Consider the following 27,936-nt stretch of genomic DNA (forward strand, 5'->3'; position numbering starts at 1 on the left):
AGTCACTGATTGTGCATAGTAGGAGATGCATATAAAATTGCTACAGAAGACCCATTATATAACACGGTAATATATAAAAAGGCCTCACTTTAGACACTTGGTTATTTAAGTGGCAGTCATTTGAACTCATCAATTCGGTAAATGAAGTTTTTATGTATCGTTGATAGTGGGATAACTGGGAAGTTTTTGGGTTTGGTTTGGTATTTTGAGACAGGATTTCTCTGTGTAGCCTTGACTGTCCTGGACTTGCTTTGTAGACCAGGTTGGCCTTGAACTCACAGCGATCTGCCTGCTTCTGGCTCCCAAGTGCTGGGATTAAAGGCACCACCACCCAGCACTCCTTGGTAATGAGATACAAAGTTTTGTTTTTTTAGATGTTTGGGTTATCTGTATATATGTAATTAAGGGGCCACATTTTGTAGTCTTACTGGCATTCTAATAACCTTGAGACAACACACATCTGAAGCATTACTCCCAAATCACGTATGCATTAAACCAAGGCTTACAGAGACATAAAGAGGAATTCATTCCTTAAATTGCTTATTCGTCACTAGCAAAGATAGCTGTCCCAGGTCCACACGTGGCAATAAACTGTTGGAGCTGCTGTTGGCACTGCATCAGGTAGAGATCTCTTTGCTCTAAATATTCTTCATTGTATAGTTCAAATGGAAATAATGCATTGGGAGCAACACAAAACGCAGTGGCCCCTGAATGAACAAAATGCAGTGTGAGACTTAAAAACTAAAACTGGAAATACATTTCAACAAAAGTAATAGAAGTTTAAAATTTCTGAACTACTGAATAAGTTTTATTTTTGGTCCTTGAGGCAGCCCTTACTGTATAGCCCTGGCTGGTTTGCCTCTACCTCTGAGTGCTGTGATTAAAAGTGGGGATCACACCTGACTCTTTAAATATAAAATGATACGTGTAGTACCCAACCAGGTTCTGGGTCCCTCTACAAGGCCAGTCCCCTCTCACATGCTTTAACAATTACATAAAATTGGCAGCACATCTCTTTCCCTGTATAGCCTTGGCTGTCCTAGAGCTCAGTTTGTAGGCCAGGCTGGCCTCAAACTTAAAAGATCCACCTGTCGCTGCCTCCAAAGCCCTGGGATTAAAGGTGAGCACCGCTACCATGGACTAGCTGGAACATTTCTTCATGGTCTATACAATAATGTGTCTGACAAAATTTGGCCTTAGGTAAAATGAGACAACTGTTTAGTATTTGTTGGAAGCAGTGTTTAATTCAGGATAACAATCTTTTCTAGTAATCATTAGTTTCTATAGCCTACTTTAATACAATTTACAATCTATCTCCTTTGGAAAGGGACACAAGAATTTGTAGATAATGATCTACATGTCCCTGGGGGCTTGAACCATCCATGGACCTGGTTAAGGATGATTGCCACAGGGCTGGATAGATGTTTTAGTGGTTAAGAGCACTGGCTGTTCTTCCAGAGAACACAGATTCAATTCCCAGCACAGCAATGCACAGCTGTCTATAACTCAGTGGCTCTGACACTCAAGACAAATGCACATAAAATTAAATTTGCTGGGGGCAAAGGCAAGCAGATCTCTGAGTTTGAGGCCAGCCTGGTCTACAAAGCAAGTACAGTACAGCCAAAGCTACACAGAGAAACCCTGTCCCCCAAAACAAAACGCTTGCTGCTTTCCAGAGGGCTCAGAGCATAGCAAGTCAAGGGTGAGCCTGGTCCCAGTGATGAGGCTTAACTCTAACCAAAACTCCAAATAGCAATGTGCATAATTAGGGTGTTAACAGATGTGTCACACAGCTGGAATTGCAGTGCTGAGGTGATACAATTTTGAATTAATAGCCAGCCTGGGCTACATGATGAGAAAAACAGTAAATATTCAAGTTGAAATAAGACATACCCAATAACAATAATGATTAATTATTCTTTTATGAGCTTTGGTGTTTTGCCTGCGTAGATGGCTGTGAGGGTGCCAGATCTTCTGGAACTGAGTTACAGACAGCTGTGAGCTGCATTGCTGGGAATTGAACCCTGGTCCTCTGAGAGCAGCCAGTCCTCTTAACTACTGGGACATCTCTCCAGCCCCCAAGATTAATTAATTTGAAGTATTTAAAATGCATATAATAATTTGATAAGCTAAGATTACTTAGGGGTCATTACTAATGTGAATTACCATATTTCAATGTGAGAGATAATTCAAACAGTAAGGCTGCAATGAGTACGTCTTCTTTGAGTACTTTATTCCTTAAGTTCAGCCGAGCATGAGCTTCAGATAAAGAAACTCTAAAAGAAAGAAGTTAATAGAGACATGTTGATATTACAAGAAATACATATTTACACAGGAACAAGCAAGACATGAGCCATGTGCTAACCAGCTACATATTTTGTTTTCCACATACCCTACCCTAAGTTCTGCTCCAATAAATATACAGGAGGAGAAACAAACCTAACTAAACATCTCTTACAGCAATATAAGATATATGGATATACAGATCCTTGGCTCTTTCATCAGCTCCTCATCTATCTATAAAGTCTCCATGGAATCTCCATGTTAGCCTTGGCTATCCTGGACTCGCTTTGTAGACCAGGCTGGCCTCAGAACTCAACAGAGATCTGCCTGCCTCTGCCTCCTGAGTGCTGGGATTAAAGGCGTGCGCCACCACGCTAGGGTTGGTTTATTACTATGTATACAGTGCTCTATGTGCATGTACACCTGCAGGCCAGAAGAGGGCATCAGATTACATTATAGATGTGTGAGCCACCATGTGGTTGCTGGGAATTGAACTCAGAACCTCTGGAAGGGCATTCAGACAGCAACATAATTTCTTGTTTTGTTGAAACAAGCTTTTTCTAGGTAGCCCTGGCTATCTTGAAACTTGCTACCAGGCTGGCATTGAACTCACAGAGATCCTCTTGCTTCTGCCTTCTGAGTTATGGGACTAAAGGTGTCATTTCCTCAATATTCTAGCTATTTTCCTTATGATCAGATATGATTAACTTTTACAATATAGTACTGTGTGTGTGTGTGTGTGTGTGTGTGTGTGTGTGTGTGTGAGAGAGAGAGAGAGAGAGAGAGAGAGAGAGAGAGAGACTGATTTGACTGTCAGAGTGGAAGTAGAGTTAATCATTTTCTTGCTCTTAATGTACTTTAATAGAATAATACAATCTAAATCTCAAAATGACAAGTCACATGCTTTCTGCCTTAGTCATGAGCGGAATGACCGCTCATGCATCTCTCTCATATGAAGGGGCAGCACTCTTCTCACAGTCGCACTTGAACTAGGAAGCTTGGGAACATATTTGGAGACTTGATGTTTACCCTATTAATCTTTTTCTTGCTAGATCAAGATCATAATTCAAGCAGGGTGCAGTGGCACATGCCTGTAATCCCAGCACTCTAGGAAGCAAAGGCAAACAGCTCTGAGTTTGAGGCCAGCCTGGTCTACAAAGTACAAAGTGAGTCCAGGACAACCGAGGCTACACAGGGAAACCCTGTCTTGAAAAAAAAAAAAAAATCAAATCTGTGAAGGTCTCTCAATATGGCTTATAACATATTCAATTATTGTAACCCTAGGCCTCATTCAAAATCTGGTAAATATGTGTGGAGCCTTCATAAAAGGAGAAATGAATATAGAAGAGGAGAAAACTGAATAATGATTCTTCTGGGTACTAAATGTTCTTTTATCTTGCTTGTCCATAAACCCCATATCCACTCAGTATGTGTCCATATACTATGATAAGATATGATTATATTAAAATTAACTCTGCCTGGCCTGGGAGTCAATATAATGTAACATGAGGCTATATAAATTTAAGTACAGAAAATCTTTTACCACAGACAAAAGACAACATCAAATAGTAGATTTTTCGATTTTTGATACAATATAGTTTTTTCTAAGTATTCTAATTATGGCTTTATTACATAATTTTGATTAGCATTGGAAATTGTTTATTAAGGAATTGCTTTTTACTTTGGCTTACCTCTTGCATTTTCAGCTTTACTTAAATAATCATATAGTTGAGGGAAGTAATTAAACATACCTATCTCTTGTAGACCTATACTTTAGTGCTTTCTACACTCATTTGTTTTACTTTGTATTGCAGTTATAACAAGAGATCCAATTTGTTGTTTATTGGGTTATTTTACTCTTGATCAAGTGGAATAATAGCCTCTACCTGAGGGACTATAACCTATGATAGAGTCACATCATAATGTCATAGGTCACAGCACAGTGACACTGATGTCGCTTTTAAAATAGTACTCTATAATTCTTTCTCTGCTCTGTGTGTATATAATCCCATTTGGGAAAACAATGTATTTATTATCAATATCAAATATATTTGTACATACTGACTTATAACACTTAAATGGGCTGAAGAGATAGCTCAGTCAGTAATGGTACAGTGCTTGTTCCACAGCATGAGGACCTAAGTTCAGTCCCCAGCACCTACATAAAAAACCCAGGTGCAACTGTGGGAGCCTGCATGCCAGTGCTAAGCAAGGGGGAAAGGAGCATGCCTGGAGCCTGCTCCACACCTTGTCTAGTCCAGTAAGAGCTCCAAGTTCAGGGTCTCTACCTGACTTCTTGCCCCCTTCCCCACATACACACATTTACACAATCCAGATATGTGCACATATACATGCCTAGGGAGACAGTTCAGTGGGTAAAGTGTTTGCTGTATAAACACAAATACTTGCATTCAGTTCCCAGAACCAATGTAAAAAGCTGTGTCTGATGGTACATGACTACCGTATTTTTTGGACTATAAGATGCACTTCCCCCCCACTCCCCAAAGCGTGGGAGAAATTAGGGTATGGATGCCTTATGGTCTGATTGCTGTTTTGTTTTTTTACTGTTTTTCTCGTTTCACTGCTCTAAAAACTGGGTACGCCTTATGGTCAGGTGTGTCTTATAGTCTGAGAAACACGGTAATTCCAAACAGGGAATCCCTGGCCAGCCAGCTTAGTCTACTTGGTGAGCTACAGGCCAGGAAAAGATCCTGTTTCAAAACCAAGGTAGATGGTATCTGAAGAATGACACCTAGGCTGCCCCTGGCTTCTACATGCATGTACCCACACAGGTACACATATGAAAAAAATGGATATGTATATGATAGTATTTGATGCTTATCTGTCCATCTATCTACCTACTGACCTATCTCTATCTAGAGGATGACCTTGAACTTTTGATACTACTGCCTGCACTTTGTTTTTTGTTTGTTTTTGTTTTTGAGACAGGGTTTCTCTGTGTAGCTCTGGCTGTCCTGAAATTCACTCTGACTCAGACCTCCGCCTGTCTCTGCCTCCCAAGCGCTGGGTTAAAGGTGTGTGCCACCATTGCCTGTTGCTTCCACTTTCTTAGGGCTGAGACTGTAGGTGCGCACCATGCCCACTCTACGCAGGATTGGAGATTGAACCGAGGAACTTGTGCATGCTGTGACATACTCTGCCACCTGAGCTGCATCTTCAGCCTATGCTGATGTCTGAACGAGTAATTTCTGGAAATAATCATCAAAACTGTTAACAGTGTGATTACCTCTGGGGAGATGGTAGGAATAGACAGTGTTAGGAGGATACACAAAGTACAGCACAAGGAACAGGGCTGGGATATGGCTCAGTGTAGAGTGTTTCCTTGAATATGGAAATCATGTGTTCAATTCTTAACACTGTGCTAAATACATTAAAAAAAATAGAACTGCAAGGAATAATGTAGTGTTGTCTCTATTGGGGAGGACAAATGGAGGGGAGGGAATGGAAGTGGATTGGATCCAAACACATTATATGCACATATGAATATTAAATAAGTTACTCAATAGGAAAGTTTCTTTAGGCCCAAGTATAATATACTTGGAATACAAATAACCACATTAAAAAGCAGTCATTCGCATTGAAGTCTTTGCACTTTTCTCAGGCATATCTCATACAGAGGATCCAATAAAATAATTTAGGGAAAAGAATTATTAGTGGTACAAATGATTTACAAATATAACAAAGGAAGTCATTAAGTGATCTTAAATTCTTCTGAAACGAGTAACCAACCATAAATCAAACAGATAAACAACTACAAAAAACAAGTTGATTAAATTCATATCTAAAAGTCAATTTTGGCCTTACAATCCCGAGTGGAATACTTACAAGTATTTTAATGCAGATGCTGACAGCTTTGATCCATGTACAGAATCTGTTCTGACTCTGCGACTCGCTAGATAATAGCCATGAATCATCCTTTCTGCCTCCAAGCTGAATTCCACATTCAAATTTTTTGCAAAAGCCAGAAGCTAAGTTAAAAATATAAAAAATTAAAAGATTTAATTTTATTATGGACTCATTAGAATTCCAAAGTATGCTGGCTGATTTTTTAAAGTTTCCATAACTTTTACATCAAACTTAAGTAAATATGTGGGCCATTTCCAAGTCACTGAGCATTTTAAGTCATTGCCATCTGCTTGTAACAAACATGAAATTTACCTAGAATAGCCTCTCACAGTGCAGAAGTGCACTATGCACCAGAACTGAACTACTGGCTGATTTCTGTGCTTCCAATGGGATAAAGTCACACCTCTCCCATAAGCTCTACACCTACACACACACACACACACACACACACACACACACACACACAAACACACAGAGAGAGACAGAGACACAGAGAGAGACACAGACAGAGAGAGACACAGACAGATTAAGAAATTGGGATGGTGAGGTGACTCAGAGTAAAGGCTCCTGTTGCCAAGCATGATAACCTGAGTTTGATCCCAATAAGCCACAGGGTAGAAGGGTAGAACTGCATTCTACAAAGTTATTCTTTCACCTTTATGTGCACTCAGTACATTTGTACACACATACCCACACACACCAAATAAACAAACAAACAAATGTAAAGATAAAAAATAAGTAATTAAGAAACAATGCAGTAGGCATTCTGGGTAAGCACATTATCTACCTCTACTCCCCCCCCCTTTTTTTTTTCTTTTTAGATTTTCGAGCCAAGGTTTCTCTGTATAGCCCTAGCTGTCCTGGACTCACTTTGTAGACCAGGCTGGCCTTGAACTCACAGCAATCTGCCTGCCTCTGCCTCCCAAGTGCTGGGATTAAAGGAGTTTACCACCATGCCCGGCTGTACCTCTACCTTTTCAAAATCTTCGGTTGTGAACTGTTTAGAAGCTAAATAAAGCAGCCCCTCAGGATCCATAGCTTTCTTTAAAGTATGTTGCACAGTAGGAAGAAGTGGGTGGCAAGGAGATGACTCACTGCAGTTAATCAACAATCCAAATGCTTCTGCAAGGTTAGCTGGAATCAAACTGCAATCCTACATCAAACACAAAGGTAGGGCAAACAGTGAGCTAACTAACTAGAAGTAGTTAAGTACAAATTGATCATTATATTTTTTAACTCATCTAGTGATTATTTCAGTATTAACTATAGTTTAAATTAATTTCTGGAAAAAATGTGAAACTTGTGGAATGGAACTTTTTTGTTGTTGAGTGTTTGGTTGTTTTTTGTTTGTTTGTTTGTTTGGTGTTTGTTTTTCAAGACAGTGTCTCTCTACATAGCCCTGGCTGTCCTGGAACTTGCTCTGTAAACCAGGCTGGCCTCAAATTCACAGAGATCCCACTGCCTCTGCCTCCCAAGTTTTGGGATTAAAGGCATATGCTACCACCCTCTTCCCCCATCCCCAGCGATGGAATGCAATTTTTAAAAGACAGTTCTTATTAAGTACTTATCATCTATTATTAGTAAAGCCTTCCAGGGATCAGCAGATGTACCAATCAGTAATATGCTTGCTGTAGGAAGAGGAGGTACTGAATTCTCTCCCCAGAGCCCAGTCAGAAAGGCTTGGTACCACAACAAGTGCCTGTAATCTCACTGTGGGGAGGTGGAGACAGGAGCCTGCAGGCTAGACAGTTTAGCTAAATTGGTGAGTTCCAGGGAGAGACTCTGTCTCCAAAACTAAGAAAGACTGCAACTGAAGACATCTGAGTCAGCCTGAACACACACACACACACACACACACACACACACACACACACACACGACTTCTCAACTCTTCAAACAGAAATTTCTACTGACTAGACATCTGATTTGCATGAATAAAAATTTAAGGGTGGGATGTAACGCAGACAAAACAAAAACAAACATTAACCACTGGGTCATTATTCAGTAGTAATGTCTGATAAAGTATATAAATGCAAACACATTATGAAGATGTTGCTGGATACAGTAGTCATGTCTGCACTCCAGCTCTCAGCACTCAGCAGGATGGCTACTTTGAGGCCAGTCTGGGCTACATAATGAGCTACAGCACAGCCTTAGGTATATGGTAAAGAAGAGGAAGACATGTAAGAAGGAAGAGGTTAGAAGGGGAGAGGGATGTGAAAGCAGTTCTGAAGAAGCATTTAAAAGCTTTTTTTTTTTTTTTTTTTTTTTTTTTTAAAGAAAGAGCTTCATGTATCCCAGGATGGCCTCAGACTTATGTAGCTGAGGATAACCTTAAATTCTAATCCTCCGACTTCCGTGTCTCAAGTGCTAGGATTACAAGTAGATTCCAAAACTATATTCTAACAAAAAAATCGAGCCCTTACCATCTGACCAATCAGAGTACTGGTTTTCTGCACATTTCTCCTTGAAGGTGAATCCATATCAACAAAAGACCAAAAACTGCACTGAATTGGAAAAGTCATTTGCTGATCGATACCATCCCCAAACTTCTTTCCAGGGATGAACACTGAAATGCTTCTGCTCTCCAGAACTGCATCAGAAGACATGATCATGTGTTACCTAAAGATGCTGCACATCTGAATAGCTTTGATTGTCAATCTTTTAAGATTTTGTTATTCACAAATTGACCAAAGGAGAAAAACAAGATTGTTGTTATTGTCATCCCAGTCCCAGATGTTAAGGAAAGAACCCTTCCGAAGGCAAGGCAGGGTGTGGAGGTTCTTTACACATTAAGTCTTGCAATGGTGCTTTAAAGATATGTGTAGCAAAAATAATAAGTAAAATAAAAAATAAAGATCTGTGTAGCATGCAAGAGGCTCTGCAGATGGGGATCCACATTTCTGAGTGCTGAAATATGGCAACTCCTCATCTATAACTTGAAATTAAAACTATCAGATGTTATTTCTTATAATTTAAGGAAGGTGGAATTGGGGGATGAGATTTCTGAGTTGGCTTTTTCAGATCAGTGATTTCAAATGTAACTAGTGGAGATTTTATAGCTCAGAGTATATTTGTATATAACTATTAACTAATTTGTAAATTGTAATAAATATTTTTGCAATTAAAAAAAAGATTTTGTTTTTCTAGTAGATATCCTATATGTCTACAAATTAATAACCAGTATCATCATGAGATTCTAAAACAGATAGTGAAGACACAAGTGAATTTGATTGCTTTAAAAGATACTGCTAAAATTAGAACAACTACCATAAAAAGAACAAGATAAGAAAGATGTCTAAAATCTGTATGTGTTATTTTTTGGGAATCACCAGTCCAGAGCACAAGCTAGAACTGTGGTTAGGCATGTAGGGACAGGCAGAGGACTAGGACACTTCACACAGTCCATCTTTCATTAGCCCAGGCTGGCCTCAAACTTCCCATAGAGTTGAGGATAATTAGGAACTTCTGATCTTCCTTCCACCTCCCAAAGTGTTGGGATTATAGGTTTACCCCACCTTGTATAGTGTATGCAGTGCTGGGGACAGCTTTGTGCACACTACACACACACACACACACACACACACACACACACAACTGAGCTACATCAACTCAAAAATGCCCTTTATGTGCTAAACAATAATAGAACGCAATCCACTCATGAAAGAAAGTCAGGGACAAAGATAGTATGATCTATGACTGAGGAAAAAGGTATTTTGATTCAGCATGCTCAAAAACAAAGTCATCAAAGCCCTCTCCTACTTAAAACCCAAACAAACAATAAGTAGAAATATCCTATTCACAATTTTAATCTATGAATCTAATCTTATTCTTAGGATTCTAACTCCCAAATGGATTTTAATCCTTTAATTCATTTAACCCTCTTTTGTTTTTTTAAATATTTTTTAATAATTTATTCTTGCTATATCTCAATGGTTATCCCATCCCTTGTATCCTCCCATTCTTCCCTCCCTCCCATTTTTCCCTTATTCCCCTCCCCTATGACTGTTCCTGAGGGGGACTTCCTCCCCCTGTATATGCTCATAGGGTATCAAGTCTCTTCTTGGTAACCTGCTGTCCTTCCTCTGAGTGCCACCAGGTCTCCCCCTCCAGGGGACATGGTCAAATGTGAGGCACCAGAGTACGTGAGAAAGTCATATCCCACTCTCCACTCAACTGTGGAGAATGTTCTGACCATTGGCTAGATCTGGGTAGGGTTAATCGTTTTCTGTGTTCACACGTTAGACTTCTGTCACCATGAAACAATACCCGATATAAGCTACTTCAAGAGAAGGCTCATTTGGCTGTGGTTCTAGAGGGTTTAGCTCATCCTGGCAGGGAGAACATGACAGAACAGAGCAACTCACCTCATGGTAGTGAAGAAACATAGAGAACAGTGCTCTTAGCTTCAGGGGAAGGGCCACCTCCATGCAGGGTGGGTCTTCCTTCTCTGGAGTGACTTCCAGACACACTCAGAGGTGTGCTTTATTAATCTCTTAGGTGTGTCTCAACCCACTCAAGCATATATGTAGTGTTGGTTTGGCTTTGTTCTTTTGTTCCCCCTCTACCTGGAGCTTGTGGATCAGATGTGAGCTCTCAGCTACTGCTCCAATGCCTGCCTGCTGCCATGCGCCTTGTCATGATGGCCATGGACTCTAACCTCTGAAACCATAAGCCCCAAATTAAATGTTTTTGTTTTTCAAGACAGGGTTTCTCTATGTAACCTTGGCTGTCCTGGACTCGTTTTATAGACCAGTCTGGCCTTGAACTCACAGTGATCTGCCTGCCTCTGCTTCCTGAGGGCTGGGATTAAAGGTATGTGTCACCATGCCCAGCTAAATGTTTGCTGTTGTTGTTGTTGTTGCTGTTTTTCCGAGACAGGGTTTCTCTGTATATCCTTGGCTGTCCTGGACTCACTTTGTAGACCAGGCTGGCCTCAAACTCACAGTGATCCACCTGCCTCTGCCTCCCAAGTGCTGAGATTAAAGGCTAAATTTTTTTTTTAAAATAAATTGCCTTGGTATGGTGTTTTATCACAGCAACAGAAAAATAACTTAGACAAATACCCATACCAGATTGTTCACAATTAGCAGAAAGTAGAAATAAGATATCGGTCAACATAGTAAAATGAAATTCGGGCTGGAGAGGTGGCTCAGAGGTTAAGGCTGTTTTTCCAAAGGTCCTCAGTTCAATTCCCAGTAACCACATGGTAGCTCACAACCATCTATAATAAGATCTGGTGCACTCTCTGGCATGCAGGCAGAAGATTGTATACACAATAAATAAATAAATCATAAAAAAGGAATGAAAGTCTATTAGTAGGAAAGTTCATAAAGACGGAAAATGAAATAAATATTACCAGAAGCTAATGTCAGGGAGGAATAGAGAGTTAACATTTAATGAGTATATAGTTTGTATTTGGAGTGTATTTGTACTTTGGAAATGTACAGTAGTAATAGATGTACAAGACTATGAATGCACTTTGTCTTAGTCACTCTCTATTGCTGTGAAGAGACATCATAACCAACTCTTATAAAGAGAAGCTTTTAATTAGGCTCTTTCTTACTGTTTTTTGTATTTTGTTGTGTTTTTTCAAGACAGAGTTTCTCTGTGTAGCCCTGGCTGGCCTGGAACTCACAGAGATCCACCTGCCTCTGCCTCACAAGTGCTTGGATTCAAGGTGTGCTCAGCCATGCCTAGCTTCTCTCTGCTTTCTTTTCTTTTCCTTTTTTTTTTTTTTTAAGACTTATTTATTATTATGTATACAGTGCTCTGACTGCATGTTCACCTGCAGGCCAGAAGAGGGCATCAGATCACATTATAAATGGTTGTGAGCCACCATGTGGTTGCTGGGAATTGAGCTCAGGACCTCTGGAAGAGCAGTCAGTGCTCTTCACCTCTGAGCCATCTCTTCAGCCCCCTCTCTGCTTTCTTGATGCAAAGTGATGGATGTGCTGCCTTGAGCTGCCATCTTTCTTCACTGACAGAATGGACTGTACCCTGATTCTATGAGCTGAAACAAACCTTCCCTTCTATACATTGCTCTTGTTAATATTTGTTGCAGCAACAAGACAATAGCTATTACACTTTGTCAAAGGAATATTATTTTGTAGCAGGCTGCTACTTAGCTGCTCTGTATATTAACAGTAAATGTCAGACTCCAGTTAAACAGTCATCCTTTCCATGGTCTGACAGTGTTTACTAAAACCTTCAAAATGTTTAAGGACAAGGAGCAAGCACTCCCAAAGACAAACTTCCTCTCTGGGGCTGATTGCTTCTGTCCTATGTGAGGCACTTTTTAATTCAGAGCTCTATAAAACAGGAGTTGGGGAAGTGATTTTGGTGAGTGTAGCTGCCTGTAAGCTAGCAAATGTTCCACCAGTGAAATCATTTACTTATCAAGCTGTACTTGTACCTGCCATTCGCTGACGTTGTCTAATATGTAAGTTGGCATCTCTTTTATGCCTTTCCAGAACATCTACACAATTATTCTCTCTGACTAAATGGATCCTATCTCAGCTATGCTCTGATGGTTCAGTATTCAGAATTAATCAGCGAGGAGCTAGAGGGATGGCTCAGTGGTTAAGAGCACTGCCTTTCAGAACACCTGGATTTGCTTCCCAGAACCAACATGGTGGCTCACAACGGTCTGTAAATCCAGTTCCAGGGGAGCCAGTGCCCTCCCTCTTCTGGCTTGTGGGAATAGCAGGACCGGAAGTGGTGAATAGACATACATACAGGCAAAACATTCATACTCAAAACAAAACAGCAAAAACCCAAAGCAAAACCAATGCAAGCTATAAAAATTACATAATCAAATTAATTGATATAAGAAAGAATATCTGACAAGATCTTATGCTGATTCATGAAAAAACATCTTGGTGGAGTAGGAATAGAAGGAAATCTTTTCATCGTGGGCTTTAAAATGAAAACAACAACAAAACCCCCACAGCTAGCATTACACTTAATGGTGAGAAACCTGAAGATTGGAACAACTATTTTCCACATTGTGTAAAAAGTCTTAGATAATGCAATAAGACAAAGGGAAACCAATCTAGCCCAAAATAAAGTCATGTATTAGAACCTAGAGTAAAGGCTAAAACAATGCATTTGCAAATTAAATTCTTATTTTATTTCTAAAATTGAAGTGAGAACTAACATTTGACCTAGTTTCCAACTCCTAAGCCCCATGCAGTACTATCTCAGCTGCTAAATGATTCTTCACACTGGTAAGACACCGTTAAACAGGAGAAAGTATTGCCTACCTGATTGAAGCTGTTCCAGTTTATCTTTTTTATGTGATGTCAGGTCTCCTATAAAGCAGATGCCGCCCTTAGATAGCAAAGCACTGCCAGCTTGAACACTCACTGCTCCAGTTCCATATTTATTTCTGGACACAGTCGGAAAAACTTCAGTAGAGACAGGATGACGTATACCACGTGAGACAAGATTCAAGCTAAAATTCAAAAGCCTAGGGAAAATAAATTATCCATTGATGGTATGTAATAACTGATTTTCAGAGGTCAACAACATGTTTAAATTTAATTTGGCCCAATGTCTATTGAGCACTAAATATATGAGAGCTGCTATTTTTTCTGGGCAACTTACAGTGTAGAGAGACTTAGAAAAATAATTTACAGTGGGATAATTCGAAAATAATTTCTTAGCTGGATAGTGGTGGCACATGCCTTTATTCCCAGCACTTGGGAGGCAGAGGCAGGTGGATCACTGAGTTCAAGGCTAGCCTGGTCTACAGAGCTAGTTCCAGGACTGCCAGGGCTGCACAGAGAAACCCTGTCTCAAAAAGCAGAAAACAAAAAACAACAACAACAAAAAAAACCAAAACAAGAAAAAAAGGTGAGAAAAATGTTAACACCTAAGAAGATATACATGTGGAAAATAAACACATGAGAAACAGCTTAACTCAATAGAAACTAGAGAATTCAAGTAAGAGTGCTAAGCTATCATTTCACTTCTACAACAAAAGCTCACATAAAAAAGGCAGACAACACCAATGTTGGTAAGGACAGAGACGAATAGAATCCCTACATTGTTGGCAGGAATGTAAAATGGCCCAACCAGTTTTTTAAACTGCTTGATAGTTTGTTATAGAATTAAATGTGCATCTACCTTATGCCCTAGCAATCTACTTCAGGTCTTTATCCAATAAAATGAAATATTTCAGAAGTTATACAAGAATGTTTACAGCAGGGATGGGCATGTAGCTCAGTGGTAGAGGGTGTGTCTAGTACATACCAAGTCCTGGTGTTGACAACTATTGCCAAAAGGCTAAAATAGTTAGAACAGAAGAGTAAGAACACTGTGGCATACTCAAGGGACACTGCTCTTCAACAAAAATAAGCTATTGATTCACACGAGCAAATCAATCTCTAAAACACATTGAGCAAGACAGACCTTACTCAAAAGAGGACAATTGTTATTATGGCGTTCAAGAACGGAAGATTAGCTGGGCAGTGGTAAGCACAGCTGCAAGCCCAGCAGAGGAGGCAGAGGCAGGCAAGTCTGACCTACAAAGTGAGAGTTCCAGGACAGCGTGGAACTCAGAGAATGGTGTCTCAAGGGGCATGGTGGGGGTAGGGTGGGCACAACAGGAAAGTTATCTGATGGCAATAAGAAATGGAAGAAAGACTGAGGTTAGTTCAGAATGATAAAATACTGCTTTACTGTGGGAATGGTTTATAAGAGTGTATATGGTGAGTCCAGGACAGTCAAGGCTACACAGAGAAAAACAAAAAACAAACAACAACAACAACAGTATATATGTGTGTGCTGGGTAGTTGTCAACTTGACACAAGTGACTGTCACTTGGCACAAAGAATCCACAGCTGAGGAACTGCCTCCATCAGATTGGTCTGTGGGCATGTCTGGCATCTCTTGATGGATGATTGATGTGGGAGGGCCCAGCCACTGTGGTCTGTGTCATCCATGGGCAGGTGGTCCTGGGCTGTATAAGGAAGGTAGCTGAGCAAGCCACGGAGAGCCAGTGACCAGCCGTCTTTATTGGTTCTGCTGTCAGTTCCTGGGCATAGGTTCCTGGCTTGAGCTCCTGCCCTGACTTCCCTCTGTGATGAACTGTAACATGAGGGCTGAAATAGACTCTTTCCTGCCACAAGGTGCTTTTGGGTCATGGTGTTTATCACAGCAATGTAAAGCAAACTAGAAAAATATGTTAACACTCATAGTTTTTAAATAACAATGTTAATTGGGCTGGAGAGAGGGCTCAGTGGTTAAGAGCAGTGGCTGCTCTTCCAGAGGACCCAGGTTCAATTCCCAGTACCCACATGGCAGCTCACAACTGTCTGCAACCCTTGTACCAGAGGATCTGACACCCTCACACAGGCATATATGCAGTCAAAACACAATGTACATAAAATAAAAATAAATTTAAAAAAGAAAAACCAAAGGTTGATGACAAACAGAAACAGCAAAAAGGTTTTAAGTTGTAATAGACATCACAAATCAGTAAGTTCATAAAATAATGTGTTTAATAAGCCCTGATCATGATTACTACTTACAATTAAAGAAATGCAAATTTTACTTTAAAGAAATAACTTTTTTAAATACGCTTTTTTAATTTCAATAGCTTGATAATACTCAGCATTGGTAACACTGAGAGAAGCAGTTTAAAGTTGTTATTGCAAGAATAAATTGGTACAATCTGTTGCATTTAACACCACATTGACATTGCCAGTAATGACTTAATTTTAGCCAAACATTATCTACTTAAATAAGTTAATGCTAATTTGAATGTAAAAATATTTAATTCTATAAATTTATTTTTGCTTCAAAATTGTACATTGGCTCTAAGGAGCTTACTCCTAACTTTATGATCACTGCAGTAATTTCTTTTTAAAGATCATTTATGAGTGGGGTGTAGTGGTGCAACGCCTTTAATCTCAGCACTTGGGAGGCAGAGGCTGGCAAATCTCTGTGTGTTCTAGGCCATGGTCTACAGAGGAGTGCAGGACACTCTGTGTAACAGATAAACCTTAACTCAAAAAAAAAACGACAGAGAATTGTACAGCTTAGTCATATTCAGGGAACCTGTGCCACTGAATGGAATCTCTAATAAAAAAATGGCAGTTGAATCCTACATGGAAGATTATTTGAAAATATAAGGATAAAAGCAGAGTGCTGAGATAAAGAATGGAGCAAGGAAGGCTGGAGAGGATGAATTTGTAAACAACAGAGTAATGGGTTGTAATTTGGGGTTAGAGTCTTAAAATATTAAAAGAAAATATTTCAGTTCTAAATGCAAGACTTAAAAGTTTCAGACTTTAAGCTGGGCGGTGGTGGCACATGCCTTTGATCCAGCACTCGGGAGGCAAAGGCAGGTGGATCTCTGTGAGTTCAAGGCTAGTCCGGTCTACAAATCCAGGACAAACAGGGCTACACAGAGAAACTCTGTCTCTTAAAACCCAACCACCACCACCCCCCAAAAAGAAAAGTTTTGAACGTTATTAGTAACGTTTATTTAACCAGTTGCATACTCAGATAAATTCTAAATAATCATCATGCAGTAATATCAGGAGGAAAACTTTATGCAAATTTGTGAGCAATACATAATTTGAAAACTTCACGCCACACATCTTACCTGTCTACAAGCAGAGAGTCACTGGTTATAATTAAAATATCTAAGCAGTCTTCTTGTTTCCTGTTGCAGTCCCTTGTCTGCACCAGACTCATCAACAAACAGAGTTTGAGCAAATTATAGGTCCCAGGAGGAACAATCTGTGATGCAAAGATGTTGGCAAGCACTGCCGTAAATTTCCAACATGAGCTGGAAGTCAGGGAGAGGAGACACTTGAAGTTGTCACTAATTCCTGAGGGAACTGAAAGAAAACAAAAATGATTCCATTTGTTCAAAATAATATAAAAATGTAGTTCTTCTGGCCGGGCGTGGTGGCACACGCCTTTAATCCCAGCACTTGGGAGACAGAGGCAGTCGGATCGCTGTGAGTTCAAGGTCAGCCTGGTCTACAAAGGGAGGCCAAGACAGCCAAGGCTACACAGAGAAACTCTGTCTCAAAAAACAAAACAAAACAAACAAAAATACATAGTTCTTCTAATGTGCCATACTCAAATCGTATGGTATTATGATTGGTGGTCCTGCTTGTCCATCATTTCTTGTCTCTGTCGCCTCATGCACTCACGAGTTGGCTGTAAGCCAAAAGGCAAATCATTTGTCCTCTGAAGTCTCGTGTGAGGCACACAGACATGAGGCTTCTGACCGCTGCTTTGGTTCCTGTCAGGAAGCTCCCAGATGTTGTGGGATTTATATTCTCCTACTTTGAAAGCACTGGACTATGCTATGCTGCAACATTCTGAATTGTCTTCACCTGGACTCTCTCCAGCTCCTGAGAAAGGGAAGTGACAGAGGAGGAGCGGCCTGGTGGCCCTGTGCTCTTTGGGCTGGCTCTCGCTGTACATACCTGCAGGAAGTCCCAGCTTAGCCTAACTCCTGAACCTTGGAGTTCAACATAAGAAAGCAGACTTTTGGGGCTGGAGAGATGGCACAGAGGTTAACAGCACTGGCTGCTCTTCCAAAGGTCCTGAGTTCAATTCCCACCAACTACATGGTGGCTCACAACCATCTATAATGAGATATGGTGTCCTCTTCTGGCATGCAGGCACACACGCAGGCAGAATACTGTATACATAATAAATACATCTTTAAAAATAAAAGCAGAGTTTCCACCAAATGTAAATTGTTTTCTGCTTACAAACCAATAAGTTGTGAAGCTCTTCACAGTACATGAAACTGTTGGTTTATGTTGCTTGCTTTATTCAACAGCTCCCTTCTTTTAAGAATTCTTCCCGCCAGGCAGTGGTGGCAGCACACACCTTTAAATAATGGGAGGCAAGACGCAGGCTGATCACTGTGAGTTCAAGGCCAGACTGGTCTACAGGAGAGTCCAGGACAGCTAGAACTACACACAGAAACCTTGTCTCAAAAACAAAAACAAACAAAAATCTCTCCATGATAAGCTGCAGTATCTAGAATTCACTTGCATTTAAATTTCAGTTGGAGCCAGACATGGTGGCGCACATCTTTAATCCCAGGGCTTGGGAAGCAGAGGCAGGCAGATCTCTGTGAGTTCGAGGCCAGCCTGGTCTACAAAGGGTTCCAGGACAGCCAGGGCTATTACACAGAGAAACGCTGTCTTGAAAAACAAAACACAAAACAATAATAATAAAATAAATTTAAATTGGGCTGAGCAGTGGGGGTGCATACTTTTAATCTCAACATTCAGGAGGCAGAGGCAGGTGGATCTCTGTGAATTCAAGGCCAGCCTGGTCTACAAAGCAAGTTTTAGGACAGTGAGGGCTCAAAGAACAAACAAACAAAAAAAAAAAAAAGCAAAAACAAACCAAAAAAGTAAATTCAAATTATTTTATTAATGCTTCTATTAATGCAGATTCTAAAATCGCCACGCTATTCAGATACAAGCAGCCTTTCCTGTTTAGATATCAAAGCAACTGAAAAGAGCAAGGTTGCTAAGTTATGCTGCAGCTGTCCACAGACGCTGCTGTAATGAAGGCGGGTATTGTAGTCCTCTTACTTTTATCTGTTCTCTTTTCAGGGCCCAGGGAGAGAAAGGTACTGCTACTGATCTCTTCCTCAGCCCACAGCCATTACTATGAACTCCTTTATACAGAAAACAAATCTTTCTTTTTTTGTCATGTATATGATGTTGTGTTTGCATGTACACCTTCAAGACAGAAGGGGGCACCAGATCTCATTATAGATGGCTGTGAGCCACCACATGGTTGCTGGGAATTGAATTCAGGATCTCTGGAAGAGCAGCCAGTGCTCTTAACTTCTGAGCCATCTCTCTAACATTGAGAAAACAAATCTCTTAACCCTTGGTACCCTGAAAGATTTTCTGTTTCTGCCACCAAGCGCTAGGCTTGTTAAGTGTGCACCACCATGCTCAGAAAAATGTCAGAAACATTTTTCTCATTGTTAACTTACAAAAAGTCAGTGTAACAGCTAGTTCAAGAAAGAAGTCCTCAATTCCATTAAGACTGTAACTACCTTCTTTCCTTCCTTAATAACACTTAGGAAGCTGGGCACAGTGGCCCACGCCTGTAATCTGAGCACTCAGGGAGGCAGAGGCAGGTGGATCTCTGTAATTTTGAGGCCAACCTGGTCTATGAAGGAGATCCAGGACAGCGAGCACTACACAGAGAAACCCTGTCTTGAAAAACCAAACCAAATTAAACCAACAAACCAACCAAACCACCTTGTAGCAGGGACTGTTTCATTGTCTAGTTTTGTGATTTGTACTTGGACGTAGAGCCCTGCTCTAACAGCACCCCCATTACCTCCCCCCCACACACTGCGGTTGAGTGGCAACTCACGTAGCTTGTGCTCCTCCTGCCTCAGGCTCCCAAGTACTGGGATTACACGTGTGTGCCACCACACCTGGACCAGTGGCCATCTGACTGACCACCTACCATAAGAGTTAAGAGTAGACAGCCTGATGTTCTGTTTTAGTTTCTACTGCTTAGAAGAGGGCCTAGCACAAAGTAAGCAATGCTGATTGCTGAACAAATGGACTTAAATATATTAAAATATATGGCTTTCCTTACCTGTTACTGTACAAGGAGTGATACTATTTGCTTCTACACAGAGAACATTTTGCGAAGTTTTGACACAGACTGGAATTCCAATTATTTTATATTCATTTCCTATTTTCATTTTATCCACTAGTTCATCTATGGTTATTAAACACAAAAGAAAACAGCATTCACTAAATGAAAATTGCATATCATCATATGGTTCAAAGATCTGGAACCAGTGACAAGTCAGTAGTTGAGTTAGTAGTGAAGTATTTACATTTGTTTGATATAGTATACATACACAACGGCACCAACAGTGGGAACCGGGGCCACTGTTCTGCTGATAATATGTTGGTATTTATAGGCAATAGGAGTTAGCTTCAAAAGCCATGTGAAACAGCAACTAAGATAGTTAAATGTTCACATATAATGCAGTCAAGAGGAAAAATACCATTCTATGTAAGATAAAACATATTTCAATTAAATGCTAAAGAATGTTAATCAACATTAGCATGCATGTAACAATATTTATTTAGAATCTAAGTAGTTTTAAAAGAAACCGCTCACTTTCTACAGCATTTCTAAGATCTTGTCTGTGTACTCTCTTGCATACTGTAACTGTAGATATTCTCACCTGTACCTTATTCACAAAAAACTGAGCAAGCAAGCAATTTTTGCAGAGCCAAGTCACTAGTAAGTGGCAGAACTAAATGCACACCTAGTCCAGTCTTCCAATCCACCCTTTCATACTAGGCCATGTTCTCTCATACATGGAGACTTGGGCAGAGCTTTTAAACTCTATCACATATGTGTGTTTATGCCATATGCATGTGTGGGTGTGCTTATGCCATGGTACATGTGGGAGGTCAGAGAACAACTTCCAGGAAACAGTTCTCTTGTTTTACCACATGGGTTACAGTGATCAACTCAAGTTGTCAGGCTTGGCAGTAAGCATGTTTACCTGACAAGCCATCTTACCAGCCCTCTAAGCTTAGGGGTGTTTTGGTTTTTTGTTTGTTTGTTTATTTGTTTGTTGTGTGTGTTTGTGTTTAAAAAGAATGTATTTGCTTATTGAATGTCATGATGTGGAACATTTAAATTGGTTCTCCCAGGAAGGTGACTTGGGGGAAAATGTGAGCAGATGAGAGCCAGCAACCTGTCGGCATATTAAAAGATGCTGAGCTGGGGCTAGGCATGGTGGCACACACCTTTAATCCCAGCACTTGGGAGGCAGAGGCAGGAGGATCATTGTGAGATTGAGGCCAGCCTGATCTACACAGCAAGTCTAGGACAGCCAAGGTTAAACAGAGAAACCTTGTCTCAGGGGGGAAAAAAGCTGGACTAAGTGGTATAGGGAGAGGACAGGCCAATCCCTCACAGGCCAGCCAGCCTAACACAAAGGATGGAGGCATCACATCCTGTGAAAGACCCTGTCTCAAAAACAGGGCTGAGAGAGCTCTGTAAGACACCAGGCACGATGGTGCATGCCTGTATTCCTAGCACTCAGATAGGGAGAGGAAGACAGATCTCTGTGAGTTCGAGGACAGCCTGGTCTACAAAGTGAGTCCAGGACAGCCAAGGCTACACAAAGAAACCCTGTTTCGGGGTGGGGGGCAGGAAATGAAAGAAAAAATAAGCAAACAAAAAAAGACACACTGTACTGACCATTGTACATGCCCAGAGGAACAAGTGCATATAAAGCACGCACATGCACACTCACACACACATGGTCTTCCTCTCCTCTTCTCCTCTCTCACCCGAAAACAAGCACTGAAAGTCTCAAGACAACCAAACAACAATGAAAAAACACAACAATTACAGGATGTAGAATTACAATAGTCATCTTTCTAAATGAGTATTTTTAATTTCTCACATTTTAGTCCAAGAAAAAGGTAAAGCTCTATTGTTGTCACAGCTCCAGCTTCTCTCCCAGGTGCCTGACCCTGTGAGCAACGTGCTAGTTCATGTCAGACACTGGTGCCCTTGTACTGACCCATCAATTCTCAACACATAGTCATAAGTGAACGTCATTCTCATATTTAACAAATATTTACTATGTGCAGCAAAATCCCCAAATCTTTCTTTCATCATGTTCATATACTATTATTATTATTATTATTATTTAAACAGGGTTTCCCTGTATAGCCGTGGCTGTCCTGGACTCACCTAATAGACCAGGCTAAGCTGGCTTTGAACTCACAGAGATCCACCTGCCTCTGCCTCTTGAGTTCTGGGATTAAAGGCATGAATCACCACAACTGTTTTTTAAGATGGGGTCTGACTGTGTAGTTCTGGTTGGCCTTGAGATCACAGAGTGTCACTGAATGCCAGGATTAAACAAACACAAGCACACTTGGCTCTGTATGTCAATATTAACACAACACACACACACAAATGTGATATCATTATCATAAAGTGGCCATGACTACTTGGATTTTCAGATAAAGATGACTTTCCATTCTTATTTTTTTTTTAAGACTTATTTATTTATTTATTTAGTATATGAGTACTGTCTCTGCTTATACACCCACAGGCCAGAAGAGGGCATCAGATCCTACTATAGATGGTTGTGAACCATCATGTGGTTGTCAGGAATTAAACTCAGGACCCCTGGAAGAGTAAACAGTGCTCTTAACCACTGAGCCATCTCTCCAGCTCTGACTTTCCATTCTTAAGCTGTCAGTATAGTTTACAATATGTGAGCATAAACAAGGTGGTCGCATATTTTATAAAAGCTTTTGTTTTGAATTGAAACGGAATTTTACATACCTCTTAGGAAAATACTAAGTGACTGAAACCTAAATGGCTGGTTTTTAGAATCTCCTTGAAAAGCATGAAGCACTTTTGTGGTAATTATTTCAACTATCTGCTTATCTTAAGGTAAAGAACAAAAAGAAATTGTTAATAGAACACATATTCAGTTTCCTATTAAAATATAAGACACCACTTGAAAATTATTACAAAATATAAATACATTTTTACCACCAAGTACTCTAAATTTTCTGTCTTCTTGAAGTGAAGATGAGCACAGACTGCACAAAAAATCATTTCTTACTGTTGCAGATTCTGTAGCACCAGGCACATGGACTCTTATATACTGAAAACCTGAAAGAAAACAGTGGTGTTCAGCCACTCTCAGATTTGACTATTTTCAACCATTTAATATTATCAATTAGTGTGCACTGTATGTTTCTTTCATTCATTCATTTATTCACTCATTCATTTGCTTACTTACTTATTTAAACAAGGAATCAATATGTAGCCCAGGCTAGCCTTGAACACACCATCCTCCTGCTTCAGTCTCCCAGGTGCTAGCAACATGGCTGTTTCTTTACAGGCACTGCACTAAGGCATTAGTAACATGGAGACTTAAATACACAATGTCTGTGTGTGACATCATTTGCAGAGAGCTCGGAGAAGAGTGAGGAGGCATCCAGCTCGCCCAGCCTTGAGGATCAAGGGAAAGGGTGTCCCACAGAAGGCCGGGCTAGGTTAAAGCTTAAGCAAAGGGAACTGCATGAGCAAGCAGTTCGCATTTGCTCTCTCAGAACATATAAGCACTTATTAAACTGTGGAGTGCAGGGAAGACTGTTTCAAGATTATGCATAATAAACTTATAAACATTAGGAGACACCAAAATGTCTCTGTTTACCTCACTTTGGTTAGTCAGCAACTGTAAATGTGGTTTGTGGTGAACAGCTTGATGTTCTCATTTACCATGTGAACACTGACCTTTTGAAAAAGGGCATGCTTCGTCTGAGCAGAGGAATCTTGCGCCCTGTGTGTACTTGGTTATAGTTGTCATTGCAATCACAATTCCTTGCATCATGTAAAACCTCTGAGATGCGTAATTAAGTGGAAACTCACAAAGATCAAGACTGTAACTTGGCAGTGGAGGTAACTGTGTTAACTTCAGCACAACATTGATCTAATAAGAACAAAAGAAGATATTAATAAAACTTGCAATCCAACTTGACTTGCCTTATTATATAAGAATACGATATAATTGGTTACTGTTGCTATGAACCAAATATTTTTTAAAGATTTATTTATTTTATGTATATGAGTACACTGTCTTCATGAACACCATGTGGTTGCTGGGAACTGAACTCTGGACCGCTGGAAGAGCAGCCAGTGCTCTTAACCTCTGACCCATCTCTCCAGCCCCATGAACCAAATACTAAGCCAGAGAAAAACATATAATATTTAAATACAAATTTTACATCATTTTAACTAAAAATATCACAATGAATTCATTATTTTTTCTTAAAAAATACACAATCTCTGGATATATATGTATATATATATAGTCATATATATGTAACTAAAAACAATGTACAGTTAATAGCATTGGACACTTTAGTGATCAAATTGTGATCTCAAAATATTAATTCTTGCTAAGAGGAATCAGAGCTGTTCAGAGGGAAATTAATGATTCCAAGTCTAGGACAGAAAAATAGGAGACGGTGCTGGGGCATCTTCTTTAAAGTTTTTAAAAAATTATACTTATTGCATACACACAAACACACCAATGCAACAGCACACATGTGAAAGCCAGAAGACAAACTGTGAGGATCAGTTCTCTCCTTCTACCACGTGGGAACTAGAGATCAAATTCAGGCAGTTAGGCTTGGAGGCAAGTGCTTTCACCTGAAGACATAGTAAAGAGTTCATAAATCCTCTTGTTGAAAAAAAGAAGAGGCAGCCGGATAGATATGAGTTCCAGGCCAGCCTGGTTTACAAAGCAAGTGTAGGACAGCCAGGGCTACACAGAGAAACCCTGGAGAGGGAGAGAGAGAGAGAGAGAGAGAGAGCGAGAGAGAGAGAGAGAGAAGAAGAGCAGAGAGAGAAAGAGAAGAAGAAGAAGCGAGAAGAAGAAGAAGGAAGAAGAGAAGAAGAAGAAGAAGAAGAAGAAGAAGAAGAAGAAGAAGAAGAAGAAGAAGAAGAAGAAGAAGAAGAAGAAGAAGAAGAAGAAGAAACGATAGATCAGATGTATCCGATGCATAGTATTTTACAGGCTGACTAAGCAGGTTTTTTGAAGTCAGTGGTACACAGACAGAAGGAGTAGGTAGCTCTAGACTGAAGAGGGCTCAGAGAGCCATAAAGAAGAACCTGCTGCAATGTGTGAACCTTGTTAGATACTGATTGGCCTTTCTTTCTTTTTGGGGGGGAGGAGGAGGGTTTTCAAGACAGGGTTTCTCTGTGTAGCCCTGGCTGTCCTGGACTCGCTTTGTAGACCAGGCTGGCCTCGAACTCACACAGATCCACATGCCTCTGCCTCCTGAGTGCTGGGATTAAAGGTGTGTGCCCTGATTTGTCTTTCTTTGGAGAATGGGAGGCACAGTTGCTTTGGCTTTTTTTTTAGTTTAGTTTTTTTGTTTCTTTTTAGTTTTCTGAAACTCTAATGTAGTCCAGGCTGGCTTCAAATCCCCTAATGTGGCTGAATATGATCTTAAACCCTTAATCTTCCCATTTCTACCTCCTAAATGATGGGATTACCAGGCCTTAGTTCTGGCTCAAATAAATAAATGAATAAATAAAATTAAAATCTCTTGAGATAAAATTGAAAAAATTAAAATATGACTAAGATATTGGATTCTATCAAGAAAATAGCACTGTTTTGTTTGTTTGGTTGTTTGGTTTGGTTTTTCAAGACAGGGATTCTCTTGTAGTCCTGGCTGTCCTGGACTTGCTTTGTAAACTAAGCTGGCCTCGAACTCACAGAGACCTGCCTGCCTCTGCCCCTCTGAGTGCTGGGATTATAGGCATGTGCCACCAAGGCCAGCTCAATACCACTGGTTTATCAAAGGCAATGGTAACATTGTGATTATATAAGAAAACTGCAAGAGTTCTAAGAAGTTGATCCTGAAGTATGTATGGGGTGCAATAACAGAACATCTGGGATTTGCCTTAAAATATTTCAGATAAATATAGATGGTGCATATATACTATATCACTGAGATTAAATGATCGGTATATGGAGGGCCGTTGTGTTAATCTCTTTACTTTTTGGAAATTTTTGAAATGGTTATTATAAAAATGTTTATTTATTTATTTATTTGTTTATTTCAGGCTTTTTGAAATGAGGTTTCTCTGTGTAGCCTTGATTATCCTGAACTTGCTTTGTAACCTGGGTTGGCCTTGAACTCACAGAGACCTGTCTGCCTCTGCCTACCCAGAATTAATCCCCTGGAATTACAGGATGAGCCACCAAGCCTGGCAAAAAAATGTTAATTTTTAAAAGTGATGCTATAGCCAGGTGTGGTGGTGCACACCTTTGATCCCAATACTCAGGAAGGCAGAGGCAGGCAGATCTCTGTGAGTTCGAGGCCAGCCTGGTCTACAGAGTGAGTCCAGGACAGGCAAGACTACACAGAGAAACCCTGTCTCAAACCAATCCCCCTTTTAAAAAGTGATATTATGGGAGAAAAATGAAATATATTAAGATATTTGGGTTAATGCCGGCTGTCAACTTGGACACAGTAGTACCTCGGGATTAATAGGATACACTGGTAAATGTGTTTCTGAGATGACTGTGTAGCCATGGGAGGCAGATCTGCTCTGAATGTTCACAGCACTGCAACAAATCCTTCCTCCCTTACATAGTTTCTGTCAGAGATGTTGATACAACTTTGACCATCAGATTGATGACCTAACCAGAGTTCCATCCCTGAATCCGCATGGTGGAGGGAAAGAACCTGCAGGACTCCCATTGTCCTCTGGCCTGTGGATGCTGGGGGAGTAAGCATGACCACCCCTCAAGTAAAAGTGATAAATAAATGTAAAAAAACAGAAAAAATATGACGTAGAGCTTTGTAACATGTACTCTACTCTTTATTAACTTATTAATTGCTGTGAAACAGTAATTTATAAGTTATCTTAAAAATTTGTACCTGAGTTTTAAAACTTTAAAGTTAGTTAAGACTTACTTGCGTTTCAGTCTGTAATTGTCCAATTAGTGAGAGAGTCTTAACAGCGACAAAGCAGACCTGTGATTTCAAACAAGCAAACGAGTTATCAAAATGTCCATGGGATGAGGAAATTGCTTCTTCTTTAACTTACTGATTGAAATACTTGAGCAGCTTCTAAGGGATGGTGTAAAATGTGATTTCCAAGTTCCGCATCTAATTCTACAACGTCATAGGGGTTTATTAGAATATTGAAGCGATAGACAGCATAACTTTGTTTTGAATCTGTAAAGATATAAATGTGGTAGTCGGGGTCATTATGTGCAGGACGTGTCTGAGGGCTCTTGACAGCCCCTCTGCTGACATACCATCGTAGTGCTTGCAGTCGTCCATGAACTTCTGGAGGCCTCCACTTCTGTCAAGATAGACAAGAGCTGCCTCTTTCAGTTGTCGATTTGCCATTTCCTCCTTGTTGATAATCTCTGTTATTAGCAAGTTAACCACAGCTAGTGGTAAGGCTTACAAGTGATGAGACCCATGTAAAGACTGAGGAAACCTAGAAACAAAATAAAGCTTATTTTGAAGCCAACTAATAAAACTTAAAACTGAGAATAAGGTAAACTTTCCAGCTCTAAAACCTTGCAACTGAAACAAAACCGTGTGACTGAACCCAGGACCTCACGCATGCAAGCGCTGTACTATTGGCTCATATTCCCACCCACGAGTGACACCTCAATCAACATTTAGTGATGGGATCTTGCAAATGATCACAAACTGGACAGGATGCTCAAACACCTTTCTAGGGCAGGTGCTCCAAAAATGCAAATTGAAACTAATAATTTTGGATGGTGATAGGCCCAATTAGATATAGTCTGAAGATGAAAGTGATATAAACTGTTTCATAAATTCAATCTGGGCTGGTAAAATGAGTCACTGGGTAAAGAACCCAAGTCTGATGAATTTGACCCCTGGGACCAACGATGATAGAAGGAGGAAACAATTTTAGCAATTTGTCCTTTGACCCTCACTTTTGAATACACACACACACACACACACACACACACACACACACACGTAAAGAAAAGTACATTAAGTAGTAAATGTGGTACCATGAGCACTAACTTGGAAAGCTTGAGAAATGGCTCTTGACCTAGCATTTGCTGGGGAAATTGGCTGGCCTTTCTTGGCTCAGCATCTTCAGTTGAAGGAGACAAAGGCATTAAACAATTAAGACCTCTTCCAGTTTTAAATCTTTGTCAGTGACAAATATAGAACATTAAATTGTAGAAGT

General features: G+C 40.2%; 1 protein-coding gene across 1 annotated transcript; it reads right to left on the reverse strand.

Moving 5' to 3' along the window:
* Positions 1-540: 540 nt before the first annotated feature.
* Positions 541-27,107, reverse strand: Mcmdc2 (minichromosome maintenance domain containing 2). The gene is made up of 14 exons (XM_051165986.1): positions 27,014-27,107; positions 26,800-26,930; positions 26,667-26,726; positions 23,470-23,665; positions 22,720-22,842; positions 22,507-22,611; positions 19,768-19,893; positions 16,766-17,003; positions 13,416-13,621; positions 8,577-8,743; positions 7,124-7,303; positions 6,130-6,272; positions 2,167-2,276; positions 541-707 (listed from the first exon to the last, which is right to left on the reverse strand). Exons 1-14 carry the CDS (start codon positions 27,105-27,107, stop codon positions 541-543), a joined length of 2,046 nt encoding a protein of 681 aa, XP_051021943.1.
* Positions 27,108-27,936: the final 829 nt, after the last annotated feature.

This window comes from Acomys russatus, chromosome 2 (genome assembly GCF_903995435.1).
Source record: "Acomys russatus chromosome 2, mAcoRus1.1, whole genome shotgun sequence".
Classification (NCBI taxonomy): Eukaryota; Metazoa; Chordata; class Mammalia; order Rodentia; family Muridae; genus Acomys; species Acomys russatus.

Coding starts and splice junctions, on each gene's coding strand:
- Mcmdc2 (XM_051165986.1), bottom strand. CDS start 27,107: ATGGCAAATCGACAACTGAAAGAGGCAGCTCTTGTCTATCTTGACAGA. Junction 26,931..27,013: donor CGACTGCAAGCACTACGATG/GTATGTCAGCAG, acceptor ATATCTTTACAG/ATTCAAAACAAAGTTATGCT. Junction 26,727..26,799: donor CTGCTCAAGTATTTCAATCA/GTAAGTTAAAGA, acceptor TTGAAATCACAG/GTCTGCTTTGTCGCTGTTAA.